Source organism: Liolophura sinensis, chromosome 6 (assembly GCF_032854445.1).
Source record: "Liolophura sinensis isolate JHLJ2023 chromosome 6, CUHK_Ljap_v2, whole genome shotgun sequence".
NCBI lineage: Eukaryota > Metazoa > Mollusca > Polyplacophora > Chitonida > Chitonidae > Liolophura > Liolophura sinensis.
Window position 1 is genome coordinate 79,130,920 of NC_088300.1, and position 25,827 is coordinate 79,156,746.

Here is a 25,827-nt window from a genome sequence, read left to right on the forward strand (position 1 = left end):
TTGCTGCAGACCTTCCCACTTACGACCGAAGAGGAAGCCACACATTTTGATACCTGAGCAAAGTTTATTAAGCATGGAGTTAAAGGTTGAAGGGATGTAACAACTACTTTTTCTTATGGAGCTTGTCAAAATGAAAATGCTTTTTCTTTCCGTGTTATTTTGTGATGTGGCACCTTCTCACTAGGTTTGTTCTGTGGTGTGGACTGTAAAGGAAAATTAATGCTTTTTACAACTTAAGGTGGCCAGCTCAACATTAGATGCCAGTGCCAAGATCTACGCTGGTCGTGTCGACGCCGTTCATGCTGAGACGTACAAGGTTCTCAGTGGTCTGGGGCGGGGGGCTGATAAACAAGACGAAGGACCGGGGGGTGAAGGTAATGTTATCTTTGCTGAACAGCGAGAACTGTAACTATGATCTGTACTCACCAGGGAGAACTGTTAGTGCAAGCTGTACTGGTGAGAACTGTAACTGTGAGCTGTACTAGTGACAAGTTTAACTGTGAAGTGTAATGGTGAGAAGTGTAACTGTGAGCTGTACTGGTGAGAAGAGTAACTGTGAGCTGTACTAGTGAGAACTGTAACTGTGAGCTGTACTAGTGACAAGTTTAACTGTGAAGTGTAATGGTGAGAAGTGTAACTGTGAGCTGTACTAGTGAGAACTTTAACTGGGAGCTGTACTAGTGACAAGTTTAACTCTGAAGTGTAATGGTGAGAAGTGTAACTGTGAGCTGTACTGGTGAGAAGTGTAACTGTGAGCTGTGCTGGCGAGAAGTTTAATTGTGAGCTTTACGGGTGAACTTTGTGAGCTCTAACTTTGAGCTGCACTGGTGAGAAGTGTAACTGAGAGCTGTACTGGTAATAACTGTATATGTAATTGTGGGCAGTACTGGGGAGAAGTGTAATTGTGAGCTGTGCTGGTGAGAACTTAGTGAGCTTTAACATTGAGCTGTACTTGTGAGAAGTGTAACTATGAGCTGTACTGGTGAGATGTGTAACTGAGCTGTACTGGTGAGAAGTGTAACTGTAAGCTGTACTGGTGAGAAGTGTAACTGAGCCGTGCTGGTGAGAAGTATGACTGTGAGCTGTGCTGGTGAGAAGTGTAACTGTGAGGTGTACTGGTTAGAAGTATGACTGAGCTGTGCTGATGAGAAGTGTAACTGTGAGGTGTACTGGTGAGGATTGTAATTGTGAGCTGTACTCATGAGAAGTGTGACTATGAGCTGTACTGGTGAGAAGTTTAACTGTGAGCTGTACTGTTGAGAAGTGTAACTGTGAGCTGTACTGGTGAGAACCTTACCAGTGAAATATAGTGGTCAGTGAGATCTGTAACTGTAGCTGACAGCTGTAACTTTTCTCAACTGTAACTCTGTGCTGGGCTGATGAGAGCTGTAACTCTGTGCTAGACTGATGAGAACTGTAACTATGTGCTGTATCAATGAAAACTGCAACGGCAGCAGTCAGTTTTACTGGTGAGAACTGTAGCTTAATGCTCAAGGTTGTTTTTCAGAGGTCATTCTACACAGTGAAACCACGTGCCATTTTTAGTGGAGTCTTATCTGTTTAATTTACATGTATGATAAAGTGATTTTCTTTCTGTTTGAAATTTCAATCATATTCGGTTAAATAACATAAGTGTGGATACACAACAGAAAGAAAAATGTTTGGGAGCAGAATTTTTTTCAGTAATTTTAATTTTGGGTCTTTTTGGCATAGATGTTTGTCAGACACTGGATGAGGTGGGATAAGTAGGTTTGTCAGACACTGGATGATGTGGTGGAAGAGGTGTGTTAGGCACTGGATGAGGTGGGATAAAGAGGTTTGTCAGACACTGGATGATGTGGCTGAAGAGGTGTGTTAGGCACTGGATGAGGTGGGATAAAGAGGTTTGTCAGGCACTGGATGAGGTGAGATAAAGAGGTTTGTCAGGCACTGGATGAGGTGGGATAAAGAGGTTTGTCAGACACTGGATGAGGTGGGATGAAGAGGTTTGTCAGGCACTGGATGAGGTGGGATAAAGAGGTTTGTCAGGCACTGGATGTGGCATAAAGAGGTTTGTCAGACACTGGATGATGTGGCTGAAGAGGTGTGTTAGGCACTGGATGAGGTGAGATAAAGAGGTTTGTCAGGCACTGGATGAGGTGGGATAAAGAGGTTTGTCAGGTACTGGATGAGGTGGGATAAAGAGGTTTGTCAGGTACTGGATGAGGTGAGATAAAGAGGTTTGTTAGGTACTGGAAGAGGTGGCTGAAGAGGTGTGTCAGGCACTGGATGATGTGGGATAAAGAGGTTTGTCAGACACTGGATGAGGTGGGATAAAAAGGTTTGTGAGGCACTGTATGATGTGAGATAAAGAGGTGTGTCAGGCACTGGATGATGTGGGATAAAGAGGTTTGTCAGACACTGGATGAGGTGGCATAAGGGGTTTGTCAGGCACAGGATGAGATGGCATAAGAGGTTTGTCAGGCACAGGATGAGATGGCATAAGGGGTTTCTCAGGCACAGGATGAAGGGGGATTTGTTATTAAACTTTGTTCTGTTACTTGACTGCCATCACATAAGTGGAATGTCATCAGACGACATAAAATTAAGCAGATTGTTTTTTTTTTTTCAGATGGAGATATTCCTGGGGAGGATGGGGATGAACAACAGAAGAAGAAAAAAAAAGTATTTGTAATAAATGTGTTTTGAAGTCATTGTTTTGTTCTTCATGCTTTATGGCAAAGAAATAGCTTGAAAGTCAGTGTGTAATTTCACATTAAATGTACAGCTTTCCATATGACTAGGTCAGCATATCCCTCTCGAAACAATTTTATTGTTGTATAATATTTAGCAAGCATTGTCAGAAAATGTGTCTTCTATTTTGTACCAGTACTACATTTGCAGTACACATACTATCAGCTGAAGATAGAGATTATAAATGGTGTATCTTCTGAAACAAAGTAAAAAGACATTTTACACTTACATTGTGTTGTTTTTGCAGATGAGAAATAGCAAGACGGTTGAGACGAACTTAAAAAATATCAACATTAACAAACTGGACTTGGCATTTGAGGTGAGTTTTGTGTGTAATGTTATGTTTTAGGAGCATTCATGTCTGAGTGACTTTGGGACAATATCATTTAATGTGTAACTTATGTGTAAACACTGATATTTCGTCTTATTTATGTTTCATGGTTGTATTCTCCAGACAAGATGAGGATATCGATGTACTTAGGGTATACAGCATTTTAACAGTTTCATTTTTAGTGAACAGTGGGCTGTAGGTGGTTGGCTTTTGAAACGTGCCCACACAGACATCTCAGATCTTAGCCTGATTTAGACACACATGTAAAAAGTTTCAAATACCAGTACAGTTCTTCAGGCAGTGTTCAAACTTTATGATCTCGACTTGAACAAGGAGCATGGCTTTCTGCCTGATGGTAGATATTGGTATCAGTGGTACCACCTCTGGGGTGTTGATCTGTACACTCCATGCTCTCTCGATCCATGGAAAGTCTGGGTTTTTGTGCTGTGCAGGTCACAGTTGTCAGGTGGCTTTGTGATCACAGTTATCAAAAAGCCAGAGACTTCAGTTGATGTAAATAGGGCTTTATAGCGTGTACAGAAGTTTAGGCAGTTTCTGGTTTTACATTGATTTACATGCTTGCCATCATAGATTTGACCTTTCAGTTGTGAACTCATGGAGGCTGCTGTAGAAATTGTGTAACAGGCACAAAAGAAGGAAGGAATGAAATAGCATGAAATTGTAACTATTTGCTGTAGGTTGACCCTCTGTTCCAAGTGATGTCAGCAGCGTTTGATGAGGGAGGTACTGGTGGTCTGCTGATGAACCAGCTGCGTTGCCTGGACGATAGCTCTCACCTGCTGTTTGACTCCTCAACTATTATGATCGGGGCAGAGAGCACAGCCAGCCCAGAGGATAGTCAGAAATTTGTGGACCTGACAGAGATCAAAGGTACAAGCCAAAACCTAAAGTGTACACTACTTGTGATGCTAGAAATCAGCAGTGCAAGCAGAAACCTAAAGTGTACACTGCACTTATGGTGCTAGAAATCAGCAGTGCAAGCAGAAATCTAAAGTGTACACTACTTGTGATGCTAGAAATCAGCAGTGCCAGCTAAAACCTGATGTGTACACTTTACTTATGGTGCTAGAAATCAGCAGTGCAAGCAGAAACCTAAAGTGTACACTGCACTTATGGTGCTAGAAATCAGCAGTGCAAGCAGAAGTCTAAAGTGTACACTACTTGTGATGCTAGAAATCAGCAGTGCCAGCTAAAACCTGATGTGTACACTCTACTTATGGTGCTAGAAATCAGCAGTGCAAGCAGAAACCTAAAGTGTACACTGCACCTATGGTGCTAGAAATCAGCAGTGCAAGCAGAAACCTAAAGTGTACACTGCACCTATGGTGCTAGAAATCAGCAGTGCAAGCAGAAACCTAATGTGTACACTCTACTTGTGAGGTGAGAAATCAGCAGTACAAGCCAAAACTTATTGTGTACACTCTACTTATGGTGCCAGAAATCAGCAGTGCAAGCAGAAACCTAAAGTATACACTACTTGTGATGCTAGAAATCAACTTGTTTACCCATCATGCAATGATTCACCGGAGTTTGTATATATTTTTAAAGCCTAATTTTTCCTCATTGCCGTTAAAATTGCGGTTATTTCGACCAGCCAGACAACATCCGATTAGATAACAGCTGTTTTACTAGCGGACGGGATGAATTCCAACCTATCAGTGACTGTATATATGAGATCAGACAAGTTCACTGCGAAGCAGGCTCCTTGCACCACTGTTGTTGTTGATAACACTGAAGTCGGTCTTTGGTGAATTCTATGCTTGGCTACTTAGTGCAAATTAAACTCTCCATTTGCCAACACACTGAAGTAAAACATGCGTGGCTTGTTACAGGAACAGCTGAGCTGTGCATAAAATATTTAGCCATGTTTTCTCAGATCTGAGAATCAGATCATGGCTGCATGGTTTGCTAGCTAAATGCATGCTTATGGTTCCAGAAATTACTGTACTTGTAGTGCAAGAAATCAGTAGTGCAAGCCAAACCCTAAAGTTTACACTGTATTTATGGTGCCAGAAATCACTAGTGCAAGCCAAATTCTAAGCTATACACTGTACTTATGTTGCCAGAAATCAATCAAGTAAGCCAAAATCTGAAGGGTGCACTGAGCTTATGTGACAGAAATTGGCCGTGCAAGCCAAAACGTGATGTGATTACAGAAACTTGAAGGGTACACTGTACTTATGCTGATAGAAATCAATCATGTAAGCCAAAATCTGAAGAGTGCGCTGTGCTTATGATGACAGAAATTGGCCGTGGAAGCCAAAACATGTGTACAGCGTACTTATGATGCCAGAAATCAGTAGTGCAAGCCGAGTCCTAAACTATACAATGTACTTATGGTGCCAGAAATCAGCAGTGCTTGCAGAAACACTGTACTCATCAAAGGTGCAATCAAAAAGCTAAAATGTACACACTTCTTAATCTGACAGACAGAAATCAATTGACCTGAAAGGTGCACTGACTGAATCAAAAGTGCTAGCGGGGCCTCCGTGGCTCAGTCGGTTAGCGCGCTAGCGCAGCGCAATGACCCTGGAGTCTCTCACCAATGCGGTCACTGTGAGTTCAAGTCCAGCTCATGCTGGCTTCCTCTCCGGCCGTACGTGGGAAGGTCTGTCAGCAACCTGCGGATGGTTGTGGGTTTCCCCAGGGCTGTGCCCGGTTTCCTCCCACCATAATGCTGGCCGCCGTCGTATAAGTGAAATATTCTTGAGTACGGCGTAAAACACCAATCAAAGAAAATAAATAAATAAATCAAAAGTGCTAGCAAAACTATAAAGTGCAAACATGACAGAAATCAGCAGTGCAAGCAAAAAACCTGAAGCTTACACTCTGCAGAAAATCAATGCTGCAAGTGAAAACTTACAGTGTATGTGCAACAGAAACCAATAGTGCCAGCCAAACCTGAAGGAAAAGGTCTAAATTTGCATTGCATTTATTATGACGGAAATCAAAGGTGCTTGTGAAAACCTAAATTTTCATTCTTGAGTGCTGCGTAAAAGACCAGTCAGATAAATAAATCTGCTTTGTGACACATATTAAATTTAAAAGGTTTCAAACATTTATCGGTGGATAGCAAATACCATCAATTTATGCATTCGTAATCATTGGCTTTCTTATTTCTGTTTATAGCTTTTTTGTGTTATGATCCTAGATTTTGCTCTCTCATTTGAATTGAAATGTTGGCTGTGTGTTACAGGACTATCCTTTCAGTGCCCACCAAGTGTTGAGACAAAATATCAGCGTCATTTTATTCCATCATATATTGTCTACTTCTAATACAGTGCAGCATACAGGGTTTTCATTTATAATTTGAGAAGGAGGTCAGAGCTGAAAAGTAGGCGGCTGAATAGAAACTAATTATGTCACAATTACTATTGTTGAGTAAATAATCAGAGCATCTCTGTCAGTAGACAGCTTCAAGGACGGCACTAGGCAGCTGTCTGCAACCTGCTACATTCCCTTTTTGAACACCCTGAGCATATCTGTGATGTTTTGAATTTGCTTATGCTGTTTCAGATATATTTAAAGGTGTGGACTTGCAGGGCCTACAAGTGTGTCAAGCTTTCTCCGAGTTCAAGTTCACAGACTGGGATCACAGTGAACAGGTGTGCAGTTGGTATTTGAAGAGTTTGAAAAAACTTCAAGCTTGGATAGAGGCAATGATGTTAACTCAGTATTCTTGATCTTAATGAAATATTTGAGGAAAATATTGGATATTGGTGCTATATTATATTACTTTTTTCCAAATATGAATGTGTTACTATGTCACTAGGTTCTGGTGAAACTATTGAGCACCAGTCCAAGTGCTACTATAAACTATGTCAGAAGTCAAAACATCTAAGGACACATAAATCTGGCAAAGAAATGCATATTTAGTCAAAGTGCTCAGACAAATTAAACTTTACTACTATTTAGGATTTCCTGGGGAACAAACTGGGTCCATCCAACCATGCCTTTGACTTGAATGCCGAACCGGAACCTTTACCAGAGGACACAGTGGAGGATGAGGGGGTTGTAGGGGCAGAGGATTTCCCTGATGGCATGGACCATGAACTCAGTGACACAGAGGAGATTTGTGGTGGTATGTAGAATTACCTACATAGGAGTAGGAGTCAAAGCAGGAGCACATGAGAGGATTGGCCTGAACAAAAATTAGCCAGGCAGCTCAGCAATATTCTCACCGTTGGTGTCACCTCATACAAAGAGCTATCGGTCATTAGCTGCATCACATGATTGATTTGTCATGCCTTGTTCATTGCCCAGTAATCACTTTGTGGGCTAACTTACATGTAACTGTCAGAGAGTTATCACACTAGTTTTACTTTTCTTTAAAGACTCAGTCACACCTACACTCAGACTAGCTAAGACAACTTGCGAATGAAAACCTGTGGACAATGATTGTAAATCTTGGATTGAAAAGTCTGGAGGAACCTTGGACAATCTTGATGAATATAAAGATACCACCAGCCAGGGCTGAATTTTAAGGAGTTTTCCTGACATTCATAGCCTCGCCCTTTCTTAGAGGTTGCCCGTCACAGAATTTGGTTGCCAGTTCTGTCTACAAGTTTTCATCGAAAGATTGATACATGTATTTTTAAAAATTGACCCACTTAGCACGAGTGAGTGTTTTGGTGTTATATCACATGACACCAGGCTGCACAGTGTTGTTTTTGACTGGCTCTGCTAGTGCTACATGTATAACAGTCATGCAGCTGAAAGTGATACCGGGGCCTCCGTGGCTCAGTCGGTTAGCATGCTAGCGCAGTGTAATGACCCAGTAGCCTCTTACCAATGTGGTTGCTGTGAGTTCAAGTCCAGCTCATGCTGGCTTCCTCTCCGGCCGTAAGTGGGAAGGTCTGTCAGCAATCTGCGGATGGTCGTGGGTTTCCCCCGAACTCTGCCCGGTTTCCACCCACCATAATGCTGGCCGCCATCGTATAAGTGAAATATTCTTGAGTACGGCGTAAAACACCAATCAAAAAAAAAAAAAAAAAAAAAAAAGGAAAGTGATACCAGTGCTTACAGATGAAGACAGGAGTTGTGTATACAGTGTTGTTGTAACAGAAGTGATGACAGCTTTAGTGAAGCCAGTCATAAATTATAGCATTAGAAATAATTTTGTACTTAAATGCAACATTTTGAAAAGTATGTGTAAATTTTGAACATGTGAACATTTTTCTTACCACGTGAGCTTTGACAAGATTGGCGCACTTGGCGAGTTCACTGTTCTGGCAGTGTCAGTGAGCCCTGTCTAAGAAACTTATTTCTAAAGACATCTGGTGGCCTCTTGTTGGATTTATTTACTGACCAGAAGTACTGTCCCAGAGACATTTGAGCAGTGTCAAGCTGTTAGGCATATGGCTCTTGAAACCAAATGGCTCTTTAAATCACATATATAATTTTCGGGTAGCTTGATTGCAGGCTGCGTGTCTCCCAGCTAACATAGCACAATGTAGTGATGGTGCCGGTGAACCAGGATAACTTGATGATTGCCGGAAGACTGAAATTTGCCCGTCAAACTTTTATGTCCATTACAAAATACTTCTGAACTTCTGTTACAACAACATTGTATACACTCCTGTCTTCTTCTGTAAGCACTGGTTTCACTTTCAGTTGCATGACTGTTATACAGTTGAATTTGATTTTGCAAACTTAACTTTATGTAAAACAAGAGATTTATTATTGTTTATAAGAGGGCTCTGGTTATTGTTGACTCAATTTGAGCTGGGCTAAGAGCACTTTCAGCATAACAATTGCATTGGAAAGTACATGTGGTGTGTAATCTGAAGCCCTGTCATCTTGGGACAACGTTAAGTTAGCCAACAATCAAAAGAATACTTTAAATCGCAGTTGAAGCAGGTAGCTCTCAAGGTACTGGGCCTTGATCAATCCAAATACTGAAAAATTTTATTTTTGTGTTCCATTGTTGGAACAGTGTATAGACATAGAAATACTGCTATCAGTGTTATCAGTGCGAGGTCGGCTGTCATGTCACTTGAGACTGCGCTCATTTTTGATTGAGTACTTTTCTCAGGACCACCACACTTGTTGAGATTTGGGGCTTGAGTTAAGAAATATCACACATGGATATTTTCCCCAATAGTAGTTGCATGTCATGTGTTTCTCTGCAGAAATGTCAGCAGTTTTTGTTACTGACGTACCATGTTATTGGTGGGAAGGTAAATGTCGCGTAAGTTTGCGTATGTTTGCGTATGTTTGCGTATGTAAAGTAGTACTGTCTCTTATGTCCTCTGACCTCCACAGACTGTCCATGTGTGATCCAGTCATGTGCTCTGGTCTCCCAGTAAAATCATCTCAACTTCTAGTCTAGATGTACATGTAACTGTTATAACAAGGGTGTAACAAAGATTAGCTGCTGACTTTTCCTGAATGTTTATTGTTGCAGATGGCAATTATAACAGTGCTCAGAGTAGAGAGCATATATTTGTGCAGGATGGAACGGAGGCAGCTGTAGGAAGAAATACCCTCAGTAGTATAGGGTAAGTCTTTGTGTGTATAATATTTCTTTATTTAATCATCTTTCTCTGTTACGGGAGTGGTATGTTTGTTCCTGTAATGCAAGTATTCATTTTTCTCTGTTACAGGAGTGGTATGTTTGGCGCCATTATGCAAGTAGTCATCTTTGTCTGTTACAGGAGTGGTACATTTGGCACCCTGATGCAAGTGATCATCTTTCTTTGTTACAAGAGTGGTACATTTGGCACCCTGATGCAAGTGATCGTCTTTCTCTGTTACAGGAGTAGTTCATTTGGCTCCATGATGCAAGTAATCATCTTTCTGTGTTACAGGAGTGGTACATTTGGCACCCTGATGCAAGTAATCATCTTTCTCTGTTACAGGAGTGGTACATTTGGCACCCTGATGCAAGTGATCATCTTTCTGTGTTACAGGAGTGGTACATTTGGCACCCTGATGCAAGTAATCATCTTTCTCTGTTACAGAAGTGGTACTTTTGGCTCCCTGATACAAGTGATCATCTTTCTCTGTTACAAGAGTGGTACATTTGGTTCTCTGATACAAGTGATCGTCTTTCTGTGTTACAGGAGTGGTACATTTCTCTCCCTGATACAAGTGATCATCTTTCTCTGTTACAAGAGTGGTACATTTGGTTCTCTGATATGATACAAGTGATCGTCTTTCTGTGTTACAGGAGTGGTACATTTGTCTCCCTGATACAAGTGATCATCTTTCTCTGTTACAAGAGTGGTACATTTGTTTCTCTGATACAAGTGATCGTCTTTCTGTGTTACAGGAGTGGTACATTTGGCTCCCTGATACAGGTGCTAGCTGAAGAGCCCTCAGATTACTCCTACTTCAACACAAACCTTCTTAACACCTGGGCTGGTCCCTCCCACTGGAGACTCCGACCTGTGTGTAAAGGTACGCTTCACTATTCTGCCCCTGCAACATGTTGGGGTATAACATACTTATATATACATATAGACCAAAGAAACAGAGAAACATTGTGTCTGAAACTGACGAGAGTGAGCACAGTTTGAATTTCCTGCAATACAAGGGATTACAGTTGACTAACTTTATACTCTATTCTATAGGCTATATTGGTTGGATAAAATCATAGAGGTGGATCATTGAAGAGGGATATAGGTCTTGTTTTTGGTGGGATTTAGATAATTGGTGAGGGATATAAGTCAGGTATCAGATGTTGATAGTATGGGTGAGATCTGGATCATTGGGGAGGGATATAGATCATATGGGTCAGATATAGATCAAGGCTAGGGTGGAGATAATATTGATGGGATCTGGATCATATCGATGAGATATAGATCGGGAATAGGATGTGGATAAGATGGGTGTGACATGGAGAGGATATAGATCATTAGGGTGAGATATAGATCATACGAGTGAGAAATCGATCAAGTGTCAGATGTTGATAGTCTAGGAAGGATCTGGATCATCAGAGAGGGATATAGATCATATAGGTGGGATATATATATCAGGGATAAGGTGTAGATAATATGGATGGGATCTGGATCATTGGGGAGATGTGTAGATGGGTTGGATGGACATGTAGATCAGGGATAGGATGTAGATAATATGGATGGGATCTGAATCACAGGAGAGATATATAGATCATATGCGTGGGATATAGATCAGGGATAGGATATAAATAATATGGATGGGATCTGGATCATTGGAAAGGGATGTAGATCATATGGGTGGGGTATAGACCAGGGATAGGATATAAATAATATGGATGGGATCTGGATCAAATGGATGAGATATAGATCAGGATAGGGTGTGTATAAGATGCGTGTGACATGGAGAGGGATATAGATCATATGGGTGGGATATAGATCAGGGATAGAATGTAGATAATATGAATGGGATCTGGATCATATGGATGAGATATAGACCAGGATAGGGTGTGGATAAGATGGATGTGACATGCAGAGGGATATAGATCATATGCGCGGGGTATAGATCAGGGATAGGATATAAATAAAATGGATGGGATCTGGATCTAATGGATGAGATATAGATCAGGATAGGGTGTGTATAAGATGCGTGTGACATGGAGACAGATATAGATCATATGGGTGTGATATAGATCAGGGATAGAATGGAGATAATATGGATGGATCTGGATCATATAGATGAGATATAGACCAGGATAGGGTGTGGATAAGATGGATGTGACATGGAGAGGGATATAGATCATATGGGTGGGATATAGATCAGGAATAGAATGTAGATAATATGGATGGGATCTGGATCATATGGATGAGATATAGACCAGGACAGGGTGTGGATAAGATGGATGTGACATGGAGAGGGATATAGATCATATGGGTGGGATATAGATCAGGGATAGAATGTAGATAATATGGATGGGATCTGGATCATATGGATGAGATATAGACCAGGATAGGGTGTGGATAAGATGGGTGTGACATGGAGAGGGATATAGATCATATGGGTGGGATATAGATCAGGGATAGAATGTAGATAATATGGATGGGATCTGGATCATATAGATGAGATATAGACCAGGATAGGGTGTGGATAAGATGGGTGTGACATGGAGACAGATATAGATCATATGGGTGTGATATAGATCAGGGATAGAATGGAGATAATATGGATGGATCTGGATCATATAGATGAGATATAGACCAGGATAGGGTGTGGATAAGATGGATGTGACATGGAGAGGGATATAGATCATATGGGTGGGATATAGATCAGGAATAGAATGTAGATAATATGGATGGGATCTGGATCATATGGATGAGATATAGACCAGGACAGGGTGTGGATAAGATGGATGTGACATGGAGAGGGATATAGATCATATGGGTGGGATATAGATCAGGGATAGAATGTAGATAATATGGATGGGATCTGGATCATATGGATGAGATATAGACCAGGATAGGGTGTGGATAAGATGGGTGTGACATGGAGAGGGATATAGATCATATGGGTGGGATATAGATCAGGGATAGAATGTAGATAATATGGATGGGATCTGGATCATATAGATGAGATATAGACCAGGATAGGGTGTGGATAAGATGGGTGTGACATGGAGAGGGATATAGATCATATGGGTGGGATATAGATCAGGGATAGAGTGTAGATAATATGGATGGGATCTGGATCATATGGATGAGATATAGACCAGGATAGGGTGTGGATAAGATGGATGTGACATGGAGAGGGATATAGATCATATGGGTGGGATATAGATCAGGGATAGAGTGTAGATAATATGGATGAGATCTGGATCATATAGATGAGATATAGACCAGGATAGGGTGTGGATAAGATGGGTGTGACATGGAGAGGGATATAGATCATATGGGTGGAATATAGATCAGGGATAGTATGTAGATAATATGGATGGGATCTGGATCATATGGATGAGATGTAGACAAGGATAGGGTGTGAATAAGATGGGTGTGACATGGAGAGGATATAGGTCATATGGGTGGGATATAGATCAGGGATAGAATGTAGATGATATGGATGGGATCTGGATAGGGTGTGGATAAGATGGGTGTGACATGGAGAGAGATATAGATCATTAGGATCATGAGATATAGAATACATGGTGTGATCTGGATCATTGGAGAGGGATGTGGATTGTAGAGGTGGTTTAAAGGTCATGGTGAGACAAAGAAGCTCTGAAGAGGGATATAGGTTTCGTTCGTGGTCCATTAGATCTTACTCTTTTTCCTGTCTGCAAAACAGCCTGAGCAAACCAAAGCGGGCGAAGGTCTTGATCCAGTAATGGTGTTTTACTACCTCCTTACCCACAGGACTTTCACCTCGGACACATATCCCTCCATATAACCAGCTCTGTAGGGCTGTGAATATGTATACTATCACAGCCCTGTCTTGTTCCCTAAGCTTACCTTGAACACCTCTGTACTTCCCCTGCTGGCTTCAGTATACTATTGAAGGTCACCAAATAATTTTTCTGTCTGTAGTCACAGTCATCTCAGCTATCAATTCCAGGTTGGTGTTCCCATGTGTCATAACTAGTAAATCCACACAAGCATGAAACTGTAGTGGAAATTGAATAAATTCCAACTCCAACTGCCATATTTGTGTTTACAGGATCCAGTTTATAGACTGACATAGCACAAATATTGTGACTGACTTTCATGTCTGTACATGGATACACTGAGCATCGCTGAGTTATTGATTGTGTAGATACATTTGAACTGACTGTCATGTCTGTACATGGATACACTGAGCATCGCTGAGTTAATGATTGTGTGGATACATGTCTGTACATGGATACACTGAGCATCGCTGAGTGACTGATTGTGTAGATACATATGAACTGACTTTCATGTCTGTACATGGATACACTGAGCATAGCTGAATTACTGATTGTGTAGATACATGTCTGTACATGGATACATTGAGCATCGCTGAGTTCCTGATGGTGTAGATACGTGTGAACTGACTTTCATGCCTGTACATGGATACACTGAGCATCGCTGAGTTACTGATTGTGTATGTACATGTCTGTACATGGATACACTGAGCATCGCTGAGTTGCTGATTGTGTATGTACATGTCTGTACATGGATACACTGAGCATCGCTGAGTTACTGATTGTGTAGATACATGTCTGCACATGGATACACTGAGCATCGCTGAGTTACTGATTGTGTGGATACATGTGAACTGACTGTCATGTTTGTACATGGATACACTGAGCATAGCAGAGTTACTGATTGTGCATGTACATGTCTGTACATGGATACACTGAGCATGGCTGAGTTCCTGATGGTCTAGATACATGTGGACTGACTTTCATGTCTGTACATGGATACACTGAGCATCGCTGAGTTACTGATTGTGTAGATACATGTGAACTGACTGTCATGCCTGCACATGGATACACTGAGCATCGCTGAGTTACTGATTGTGTGGATACATGTGAACTGACTGTCATGTTTGTACATGGATACACTGAGCATAGCAGAGTTACTGATTGTGTATGTACATGTCTGTACATGGATACACTGAGCATTGCTGAGTTCCTGATGGTCTAGATACATGTGGACTGACTTTCATGTCTGTACATGGATACACTGAGCATCGCTGAGTTACTGATTGTGTAGATACATGTGAATTGACTGTCATGTCTGTACATGGATACACTGAGCATAGCAGAGTTACTGATTGTGTGGATACATGTCTGTACATGGATACACTGAGCATCACTGAGTGACTGATTGTGTAGATACATATGAACTGACTTTCATGTCTGTACATGGATACACTGAGCATAGCTGAATTACTGATTGTGTAGATACATGTCTGTACATGGATACAGTGAGCATGGCTGAGTGACTGATTGTGTAGATACATGTGAACTGACTGTCATGTCTGTACATGGATACACTGAGCATCGCTGAGTTACTGATTGTGTGGATACATGTGGACTGACTTTCATGTCTGTACATGGATACACTGAGCATCGCTGAGTTCCTGATGGTCTAGATACATGTGGACTGACTTTCATGTCTGTACATGGATACACTGAGCATCGCTGAGTTACTGATTGTGTAGATACATGTGAACTGACTGTCATGCCTGCACATGGATACACTGAGCATCGCTGAGTTACTGATTGTGTGGATACATGTGAACTGACTGTCATGTTTGTACATGGATACACTGAGCATAGCAGAGTTACTGATTGTGTATGTACATGTCTGTACATGGATACACTGAGCATCGCTGAGTTCCTGATGGTCTAGATACATGTGGACTGACTTTCATGTCTGTACATGGATACACTGAGCATCGCTGAGTTACTGATTGTGTAGATACATGTGAATTGACTGTCATGTCTGTACATGGATACACTGAGCATAGCAGAGTTACTGATTGTGTGGATACATTTCTGTACATGGATACACTGAGCATCACTGAGTGACTGATTGTGTAGATACATATGAACTGACTTTCATGTCTGTACATGGATACACTGAGCATAGCTGAATTACTGATTGTGTAGATACATGTCTGTACATGGATACAGTGAGCATGGCTGAGTGACTGATTGTGTAGATACATGTGAACTGACTGTCATGTCTGTACATGGATACACTGAGCATCGCTGAGTTACTGATTGTGTGGATACATGTCTGTACATGGATACACTGAGCATCGCTGAGTGACTGATTGTGTAGATACATATGAACTGACTTTCATGTCTGTACATGGATACACTGAGCATAGCTGAATTACTGATTGTGTAGATACATGTCTGTACATGGATACATTGAGCATCGCTGAGTTCCTGATGGTGTAGATACGTGTGAACTGACTTTCATGCCTGTACATGGATACACTGAGCATTGCTGAGTTACTGATTGTGTATGTACATGTCTGTACATAGATACACTGAGCATCGCTGAGTTGCTGATTGTGTATGTACATGTCTGTACATGGATACACTGAGCATCGCTGAGTTACTGATTGTGTAGATACATGTCTGCACATGGATACATTGAGCATCGCTGAGTTACTGATTGTGTGGATACATGTGAACTGACTTTCATGTCTGTACATGGATACACTGAGCATCGCTGAGTGACTGATTGTGTAGATACATGTGAATTGACTTTCATGTTAGTACATGGATACACTGAGCATCGCTGAGTTCCTGATGGTCTAGATACATGTGGACTGACTTTCATGTCTGTGCATGGATACACTGAGCATCGCTGAGTTCCTGATGGTCTAGATACATGTGGACTGACTTTCATGTCTGTACATGGATACACTGAGCATCACTGAGTTACTGATTGTGTAGATACATGTGAATTGACTGTCATGTCTGTACATGGATACACTGAGCATAGCAGAGTTACTGATTGTGTGGATACATGTCTGTACATGGATACACTGAGCATCGCTGAGTTCCTGATGGTCTAGATACATGTGGACTGACTTTCATGTCTGTACATGGATACACTGAGCATCGCTGAGTTACTGATTGTGTAGATACATGTGAATTGACTGTCATGTCTGTACATGGATACACTGAGCATCGCTGAGTTACTGATTGTGTAGATACATGTGGACTGACTTTCATGTGTGTACATGGATACACTGAGCATCGCTGAGTTACTGATTGTGTGGATACATGTGAACTGACTTTCATGTCTGTACATGGATACACTGAGCATCGCTGAGTTACTGATTGTGTATGTACATGTCTGTGCATGGATACACTGAGCATCGCTGAGTTCCTGATGGTCTAGATACATGTGGACTGACTGTCATGTCTGTACATGGATACACTGAGCATCGCTGAGTGACTGATTGTGTAGATACATGTGAATTGACTTTCATGTCTGTACATGGATACACTGAGCATCGCTGAGTTCCTGATGGTCTAGATACATGTGGACTGACTTTCATGTCTGTACATGGATACACTGAGCATCGCTGAGTTACTGATTGTGTAGATACATGTGAATTGACTTTCATGTCTGTACATGGATACACTGAGCATCGCTGAGTTACTGATTGTGTAGATACATGTCTGTACATGGATACACTGAGCATCGCTGAGTTAATGATTGTGTGGATACATGTCTGTACATGGATACACTGAGCATCACTGAGTGACTGACGGTGTAGATACATATGAACTGACTTTCATGTCTGTACATGGATACACTGAGCATAGCTGAATTACTGATTGTGTAGATACATATGAACTGACTTTCATGTCTGTACATAGATACACTGAGCATCGCAGAGTTACTGATTGTGTATGTACATGTCTGTACATGGATACACTGAGCATCGCTGAGTTACTGATTGTGTAAATACATGTGGACTGTACATGTTCATTTCTGTACATGGATACACTAGCTTACATGCCTTCGGTAAGTCGTCTCAGTGAAGCAGCACTAGATAAAAGAGCAGTGGAAATCCGTCCTGCAACAAGGAGGCACATTACACGTGCATGCACCCTAAGGATTCCTTCGTCGTCATATGACTGAAAAATTGTTGAGTACGATGTTAAACCCTAAGCACTCACTCACTCGCTCATGTGAACTGACGTTCATGTCTGTACATGGATACATTAGAGCGTTGTCCATTCTCTGTCAGATAATACTTTTAGACAGTGTCACATGTACTCTTTATTACCGAGACCAGACTGAGTGTTTAACACGTGGCTGTGTTTACCACCACATAGCTGTCCTGTGTCTTGTGTATTCTATACTACTATGTGGAATGGACTTAATGGGGTAACCACCTACATGTATTCTGTTTATATAAAGTCCATTTTGTGTTTTGTTTTTTCAGACACAAACTTAACGGACACGACAGAGAAAAGTCAACGTAAGAAAAAACCAGTGTTCAAGTTAAACTATGATGAGGAAATTGATTTTGAAAAGGAATTCAAACAGTCCAAAGCAAAGACTTTGACCAAAGCTACAGTGAAGAAATATGAAAGCTCCACCACCATGTTACCTGTGGATTTACATTACGATGTGGACAACCTGCTGAAGTTGTTCACAAAGTCCAGAATTATGGTGAGTTGAACTAATCAGTCTTGGTACAGAGGAAAAGCTGTACAAGGACATCAAAGCAGTGTTTATTTGGGAAATTTGTCTCCTTACAATGTAATTTTTCATATTCATTTGTGAGTGACTTCGGAACTTTCAAAATGCACAGATTATGTGATGGTAACACTGGTAAAATGTGAGTAATATTTGGAATGTGTTAACATTTATTTAGTCAATTTTTATGTCTGCATTGAAGAAATTACATTCGGTCTGAAGATCATCTTTTGTGTGACCATTGGTTCATTTGAACCACATCATCCTTCAGTTCTTTGATACCATAAACTGACAGTAAACATCATACTTGACAGCATATTGTAACAACAGACAAGGTTACCGTACTATTTTGGCACATGGTATAAACAAACCATGGGCAGAGTGCTCCTGAGTGCAGGCAAGGATGTGTGAAGCGTGCATACTGACATCTGAAACTGAGCACAAGTTTGTGGTATAACAGCAATATTTGTTTTTAACTTCAGCTACCATTATAAATCTAGGGTCTCCGGCTCACTCTACACCGATGTTCAGATTATTGATTCAGCTCTCATTATAATCTAGAGTCGCCGACTCAGATCTGGCTGTTGCTGTGTAAGGGGGGTGGTTTACTCTATTGTGAGGTTCAGATTGTCGATTCAGCTCCCATTATAATCTAGAGTTGCCGACTCAGATCTGGCTGTTGCTGTGTCAGGGGGTGATTTACTCTACTGTGATGTTCAGATTGTCGATTCAGCTCCCATTATAATCTAGAGTCGCCGACTCAGATCTGGCTGTTGCTGTGTCAGGGGGTGGTTTACTCTACTGTGATGTTCAGATTGTTGATTTAGCTACCATTATAATCTAGAGTCGCCGGCTCAAATCTGTCTCTTGCTGTATCAGGGGAGTGGTTTACCCCACTGTGATGTTCGGATTGTCGATTCAGCTCCCATTATAATCTAGAGTCGCTGACTCAGATCTGTCTTGCTGTATCAGGGGAGTGGTTTACTCCACTGTGATGTTTAGATTGTTGATTCAGCTCCCATTATAATCTAGGGTGGCCGACTTAAATCTTTCTCTTGCTGTATCAGGGGAGTGGTTTATTCCACTGTGATGTTTAGATTGTTGATTCAGCTACCATTATAATCTAGGGTCGCTGACTCAGATCTGTCTTGCTGTATCAGGGGAGTGGTTTACTCCACTGTGATGTTTAGATTGTTGATTCAGCTCCCATTATAATCTAGGGTCGCCGACTTGAATCTTTCTCTTGCTGTATCAGGGGAGTGGTTTACTCCACTGTGATGTTTAGATTGTTGATTCAGCCACCATTATAATCTAGTGTCGCTGGCTCAAATCTTTCTCTTGCTGTATCAGGGGAGTGGTTTACTCCACTGTGATGTTTAGATTGTTGATTCAGCTCCCATTATAATCTAGGGTCGCCGACTTGAATCTTTCTCTTGCTGTATCAGGGGAGTGGTTTACTCCACTGTGATGTTTAGATTGTTGATTCAGCCACCATTATAATCTAGTGTCGCTGGCTCAAATCTTTCTCTTGCTGTATCAGGGGAGTGGTTTACTCCACTGTGATGTTTAGATTGTTGATTCAGCTCCCATTATAATCTAGGGTCGCCGACTTGAATCTTTCTCTTGCTGTATCAGGGGAGTGGTTTACTCCACTGTGATGTTTAGATTGTTGATTCAGCCACCATTATAATCTAGTGTCGCTGGCTCAAATCTTTCTCTTGCTGTATCAGGGGAGTGGTTTACTCCACTGTGATGTTTAGATTGTTGATTCAGCTCCCATTATAATCTAGGGTCGCCGACTTGAATCTTTCTCTTGCTGTATCAGGGGAGTGGTTTATTCCACTGTGATGTTTAGATTGTTGATTCAGCCACCATTATAATCTAGTGTCGCTGGCTCAAATCTTTCTCTTGCTGTATCAGGGGAGTGGTTTACTCCACTGTGATGTTTAGATTGTTGATTCAGCTCCCATTATAATCTAGGGTCGCCGACTTGAATCTTTCTCTTGCTGTATCAGGGGAGTGGTTTACTCCACTGTGATGTTTAGATTGTTGATTCAGCCACCATTATAATCTAGTGTCGCTGGCTCAAATCTTTCTCTTGCTGTATCAGGGGAGTGGTTTACTCCACTGTGATGTTTAGATTGTTGATTCAGCTCCCATTATAATCTAGGGTCGCCGACTTGAATCTTTCTCTTGCTGTATCAGGGGAGTGGTTTATTCCACTGTGATGTTTAGATTGTTGATTCAGCCACCATTATAATCTAGTGTCGCTGGCTCAAATCTTTCTCTTGCTGTATCAGGGGAGTGGTTTACTCCACTGTGATGTTTAGATTGTTGATTCAGCTCCCATTATAATCTAGGGTCGCCGACTTGAATCTTTCTCTTGCTGTATCAGGGGAGTGGTTTACTCCACTGTGATGTTTAGATTGTTGATTCAGCCACCATTATAATCTAGTGTCGCTGGCTCAAATCTTTCTCTTGCTGTATCAGGGGAGTGGTTTACTCCACTGTGATGTTTAGATTGTTGATTCAGCTACCATTATCATCTAGGGTGGCAGACTTAAATCTGTCTCTTGCTGTATCAGGGGAGTGGTTTACTCCACTGTGATGTTTAGATTGTTGGTACAGTTTCAGCCGTAACTGTAAATGTGAATTTTGATTCAGGTTCGCCGGCAGTCAACAGCTGTGGAGTCTGTGGATGATGGCATAGAAAACTATGATTATGAAAATGCCAATGACAGAGAAAACTACTGCCCTGGTGACAATGTAAGCTGTCTTCTACATGTTTTCTTCATCTCAGAAAGCTGTTTTAAAAGTTAAGTTTTAAAATCAAAAGTAATATTTACGGTACATGTATGATCCAGCGTTTGGTTTGGTACCAGTAATACCAAATATTGTTGTAATAGATACAGTGTGTTATGTGATGTTACAAATTTATTTAATCTTTGAGGGGCGGTCTCCAAGAATTCTGTAATTTGTGATGATCATGAGACATACAGTGACATACATATGACTTGACCTGCTGTTGACGTTGTTGACATTGCTGTTTGTAGATGTGTGATGATGACGACGATGATGACCAAGCAGATGGAACAGGCTTTAACCTGACAGGCCCAGGGGAGTTAAGCCAGGATCTGTTTAATTCTCGAAACAGCACACTGAACAGTATCGGGGATCTCAATGGCACGCTAAATGGCACCCTCCTGGTAGGAGAGAATTTAGTCGCTCAACCGAGCAAGGTTTGTTGTCATGATTGATCGTCCCACTTGTTGCTGGTGAACTGCAGTACATGTATTTCAGTTTTAGAAGTTCTTGCCGATTCTGTTTTGGTGGTTGCCTTAAGTCTTCAGAAAGGAAGACTTAATGTACCTGTAGTTGTCCATAGATTTTTTTCTGTGCTACAATGTGTGATGTTTTCGCAGAATGATATTATAGCAGTCTGTGTTTGGTGAAGTCAGTAGATTCCCTGCCTGACTTCACTTTCAAACATTGTTATGTGGATAGAGCATTGTTTGAAGTGTGCATATATACATGTATGTGTATCAACCTTTGTGTGTTTTCAGGTGGCGAAAATAGAGATTGGATATGCCAAGACAGCCAAGAAGATGGATGTGAAGAAGCTTAAGACAGCTATATGGAGTATCCTGACCACAGACCAAAGAGAGGACAAGGTGAGGGCGTTGTGCTAACCAGAATGGAAACTCTGAGGGCCTTGATAGCTAATGACACACTCTTATCCACATCATGGGACATAGAACATAGTGATGACAAAAATATTACATAGTGGTTAACTAGGTACATATATATAATTGGGGGGGGGGGCTGGGGGGGGGGGGTAAGGGGTTGGGTCAGTCGTATAAAAGCATATTGAAGAAATAATTTTTACTGAAATGTACAAGTACATATTGTAGAATGTGTGCTGCAGCATGAGTTAGGTTTTAAAAGAGCACTAACATGGGAACTAGAAATTATGATGAACTAACCTGATTTAAAGAGACTTGTTCTCACACATGTATATTCTGTACAGAGTTAGGGGATGTATAGCAGAAAACATGTTACAAAACCAAGAAATTGACACCAGTAACTGAACATATGTGTCAGCACATCTAGTTAAATAAGTATGCAATATTTGTACATGAATATTTGAATGGAACATAACATGTGAAAAGTAGGCCTTTCAGTTTTATAACATATTATTGGTACAAACAATGTCAAACAAAGAACAAAAGTTTTGCTAGTGTCCTGCTGGACCAGTGTTTCCTCAAGGAGGTAAGATTTCAAAGGTTAAAGATGAATTGGTTGTAGAATAATGAGCAATGGTGCCATTTAGTGGCCAGTAAGCTGATAGTAAATTACAACAAACCCAGTCTCACTTTAGTGTTGACAGACAAGACTTTTCGCACCATGTATCCACAGGTTAGTGTTGATAGGTAGCCTGCCCTCCGTTAGTCCCCATGACCTGCTGTCCAGCTTGGCTGATAGTTAGCCTGCCCTCCGTTAGTCCCCATTACATGCTGTTCAGCTTGGCTGATAGATAGCCTCCCCTCCGTAAGTCTCCTATCACAGACTGTCTAGCTTTGCTGATAGTTAGCCTGCCCTCAGTCTCCCGTCACAGGCTGTCTAGCTTTGCTGATAGTTAGCCTGCCCTCCGTTAGTCTCCAATCACAGGCTGTCCAGCTTAGCTGATAGTTAGCCTGCCCTCCGTTAGTCCCCATCACATGCTGTACAGCTTTGCTGATAGGTAGCCTCCCCTCCGTTAGTCTCCTATCACAGGCTGTCCAGCTTGGCTGATAGTTAGCCTGCCCTCCATTAGTCCCCATCACATGCTGTCCAGCCTGGCTGATAGGTAGCCTCCCCTCCGTTAGTCTCCTATCACAGGCTGTCTAGCTTGGCTGATAGTTAGTCTGCCCTCTGTCTCCCGTCACAGGCTGTCTAGCTTTGCTGATAGTTAGCCTGCCCTCCGTTAGTCTCCGATCACAGGCTGTCCAGCTTAGCTGATAGTTAGCCTGCCCTCTGTTAGTCCGACATCACAGGCTGTCCAGCTTGGCCAATAGATAGCCTGCCCTCCGTTAGTCTCCCGTCACAGGTTGTCCAGCTTGGCCAGTAGATAGTCTGCCCTCTGTCTCCCGTCACAGACTGTCTAGCTTTGCTGATAGTTAGCATCCCCTCCATTAGTCCCCCATCACAGGTTGTCCAGCTTGGCTGATTGTTAGCCTGCCCTCCGTTAGTCCGCCATCACAGGCTGTCCAGCTTAGCTGATAGTTAGCCTGCCCTCCGTTAGTCCCCATTACATGCTGTCCAGCTTAGCTGATAGTTAGCCTGCCCTCCGTTAGTCCCCATGACATGCTGTCCAGCTTTGCTGATAGGTAGCCTGCCCTCCGTTAGTCTCCTATCACAGGCTGTCTAGCTTGGCTGATAGTTAGTCTGCCCTCAGTCTCCCGTCACAGGCTGTCCAGCTTGGCTGGTAGTTAGCCTGCCCTCCGTTAGTCCCCATTACATGCTGTCCGGCTTGGCTGATAGGTAGCCTGCCCTCCGTTAGTCCCCATCACATGCTGTCCAGCTTGGCTGATAGGTAGCCTGCCCTCCGTAAGTCTCCTATCACAGGCAGTCCAGCTTGGCTGATAGGTAGCCTCCCCTCCGTAAGTCTCCTATCACAGGCTGTCTAGCTTTGCTGATAGTTGGTCTGCCCTCAGTCTCCCGTCACAGGCTGTCTAGCTTTGCTGATAGTTAGCCTGCCCTCCGTTAGTCTCCAATCACGGGCTGTCCAGCTTAGCTGATAGTTAGCCTGCCCTCCGTTAGTCCCCCATCACATGCTGTACAGCTTGGCTGATAGGTAGCCTGCCCTCCGTTAGTCTCCCATCACAGGCTGTCCAGCTTGGCTGATAGTTAGCCTGCCCTCCGTTAGTCTCCCATCACAGGCTGTCCAGCTTGGCTGATAGTTAGCCTGCCCTCCGTTAGTCCCCATCACATGCTGTCCAGCTTGGCTGATAGGTAGCCTCCCCTCCGTTAGTCTCCTATCACAGGCTGTCTAGCTTGGCTGATAGTTAGTCTGCCCTCTGTCTCCCGTCACAGGCTGTCTAGCTTTGCTGATAGTTAGCCTGCCCTCCGTTAGTCTCCGATCACAGGCTGTCCAGCTTAGCTGATAGTTAGCCTGCCCTCTGTTAGTCCGACATCACAGGCTGTCCAGCTTGGCCAATAGATAGCCTGCCCTCCGTTAGTCTCCCGTCACAGGTTGTCCAGCTTGGCCAGTAGATAGTCTGCCCTCTGTCTCCCGTCACAGACTGTCTAGCTTTGCTGATAGTTAGCCTCCCCTCCATTAGTCCCCCATCACAGGTTGTCCAGCTTGGCTGATAGTTAGCCTGCCCTCCGTTAGTCCGCCATCACAGGCTGTCCAGCTTAGCTGATAGTTAGCCTGCCCTCCGTTAGTCCCAATCACAGGCTGTCCAGCTTAGCTGATAGTTAGCCTGCCCTCCGTTAGTCCGCCATCATAGGCTGTCCAGCTTGGCTAATAGTTAGCCTGCCCTCCGTTAGTCTCCCGTCACAGGCTGTCCAGCTTAGCTGATAGTTAGCCTGCCCTTTGTTAGTCTCCTGTCACAGGCTGTCCAGCTTGGCTGATAGTTAGCCTCCCCTCCATTAGTCCCCCATCACAGGTTGTCCAGCGTGGCTGATAGTTAGCTTCCCCTCCGTTAGTCTCCCATCACAAGTTGTCCAGCTTGGCTGATAGTTAGCCTGCCCTCCGTTAGTCTCCCATCACAGGTTGTCCAGCTTGGCTGATAGTTAGCCTGCCCTCCGTTAGTCTCCCATCGCAGGTTGTCCAGCTTGGCTGATAGTTAGCCTGCCCTCCATTAGTCTCCCATCACAGGTTGTTCAGCTTGGCTGATAGTTAGCCTGCCCTCCGTTAGTCTCCCGTCATAGGCTGTCAAGCTTGGATGATACTTAGTCTGCCCTCCATTAGTCTCCCATCCAAGGCTGTCCAGCTTGGCTAATAGTTAGTGTGCCCTCCGTTAGTCCCCCATCACAGGCTGTCCAGTGTGGCTAATAGTTAGTGTGCCCTCTTTTAGTCCCCCATCACAGACTGTCCAGCTTGGCTGATAGTTAGCTTCCAGCTTGGCTGATAGTTAGCTTCCCCTCCATTAGTCCCCCATCACAGGTTGTCCAGCTTGGCTGAGAGTTAGCCTGCCCTCCATTACTCTCCCATCACAAGCTCTCCAGCTTGGCTGTCAATCAGTGACAGTAGTTCACATCTCCATCACACCTTAGTGAGCCTCAACAGCTAGGCAAGAAGGGGAGAGACACTGCCGGGATTAGAAAAGATTTAATTTTTTGCGTGATTCGACGGCCATCTTTCAATTATGCCAATGTCGTTTAAAACTCTGCACACATTAGTAGACCTATATGAACTACAAAATTGCATAGTTTCAGGAATTTTCACCTATAACTCATGGGTACATTGCATTTGTAACATATGTATTGATTAGCTGTGTTCAACTGAACGTCGGCCAATGGAATCTCTTGTTGTCAAAACGTGGTTCTCGAAATTTGAAAGCTAATTATTTGTCATTCATAACAACTAGTGGCATTTATAACTTACATGAGGATTATCTGAAAAAAAAAAATGTTTATTTTAAACATCGTTGTGTAAACCGGCTG

General features: G+C 42.5%; 1 protein-coding gene across 1 annotated transcript in view; it reads left to right on the forward strand.

The window, feature by feature from the left end:
• Window positions 1–25,827, forward strand: part of LOC135467958 (condensin complex subunit 2-like) — a 34,304-nt gene that overhangs the window by 3,031 nt on the left and 5,446 nt on the right. The window contains exons 5-16 of the mRNA XM_064745910.1: window positions 239–374; window positions 2,612–2,664; window positions 2,981–3,052; window positions 3,763–3,955; window positions 6,602–6,690; window positions 7,001–7,166; window positions 9,492–9,585; window positions 10,359–10,486; window positions 17,921–18,150; window positions 20,842–20,943; window positions 21,231–21,416; window positions 21,741–21,848. Of these exons, the coding sequence (XP_064601980.1) occupies window positions 239–374; window positions 2,612–2,664; window positions 2,981–3,052; window positions 3,763–3,955; window positions 6,602–6,690; window positions 7,001–7,166; window positions 9,492–9,585; window positions 10,359–10,486; window positions 17,921–18,150; window positions 20,842–20,943; window positions 21,231–21,416; window positions 21,741–21,848 (1,557 nt within the window). The remainder of the gene's footprint in view (window positions 1–238; window positions 375–2,611; window positions 2,665–2,980; window positions 3,053–3,762; window positions 3,956–6,601; window positions 6,691–7,000; window positions 7,167–9,491; window positions 9,586–10,358; window positions 10,487–17,920; window positions 18,151–20,841; window positions 20,944–21,230; window positions 21,417–21,740; window positions 21,849–25,827) is intronic.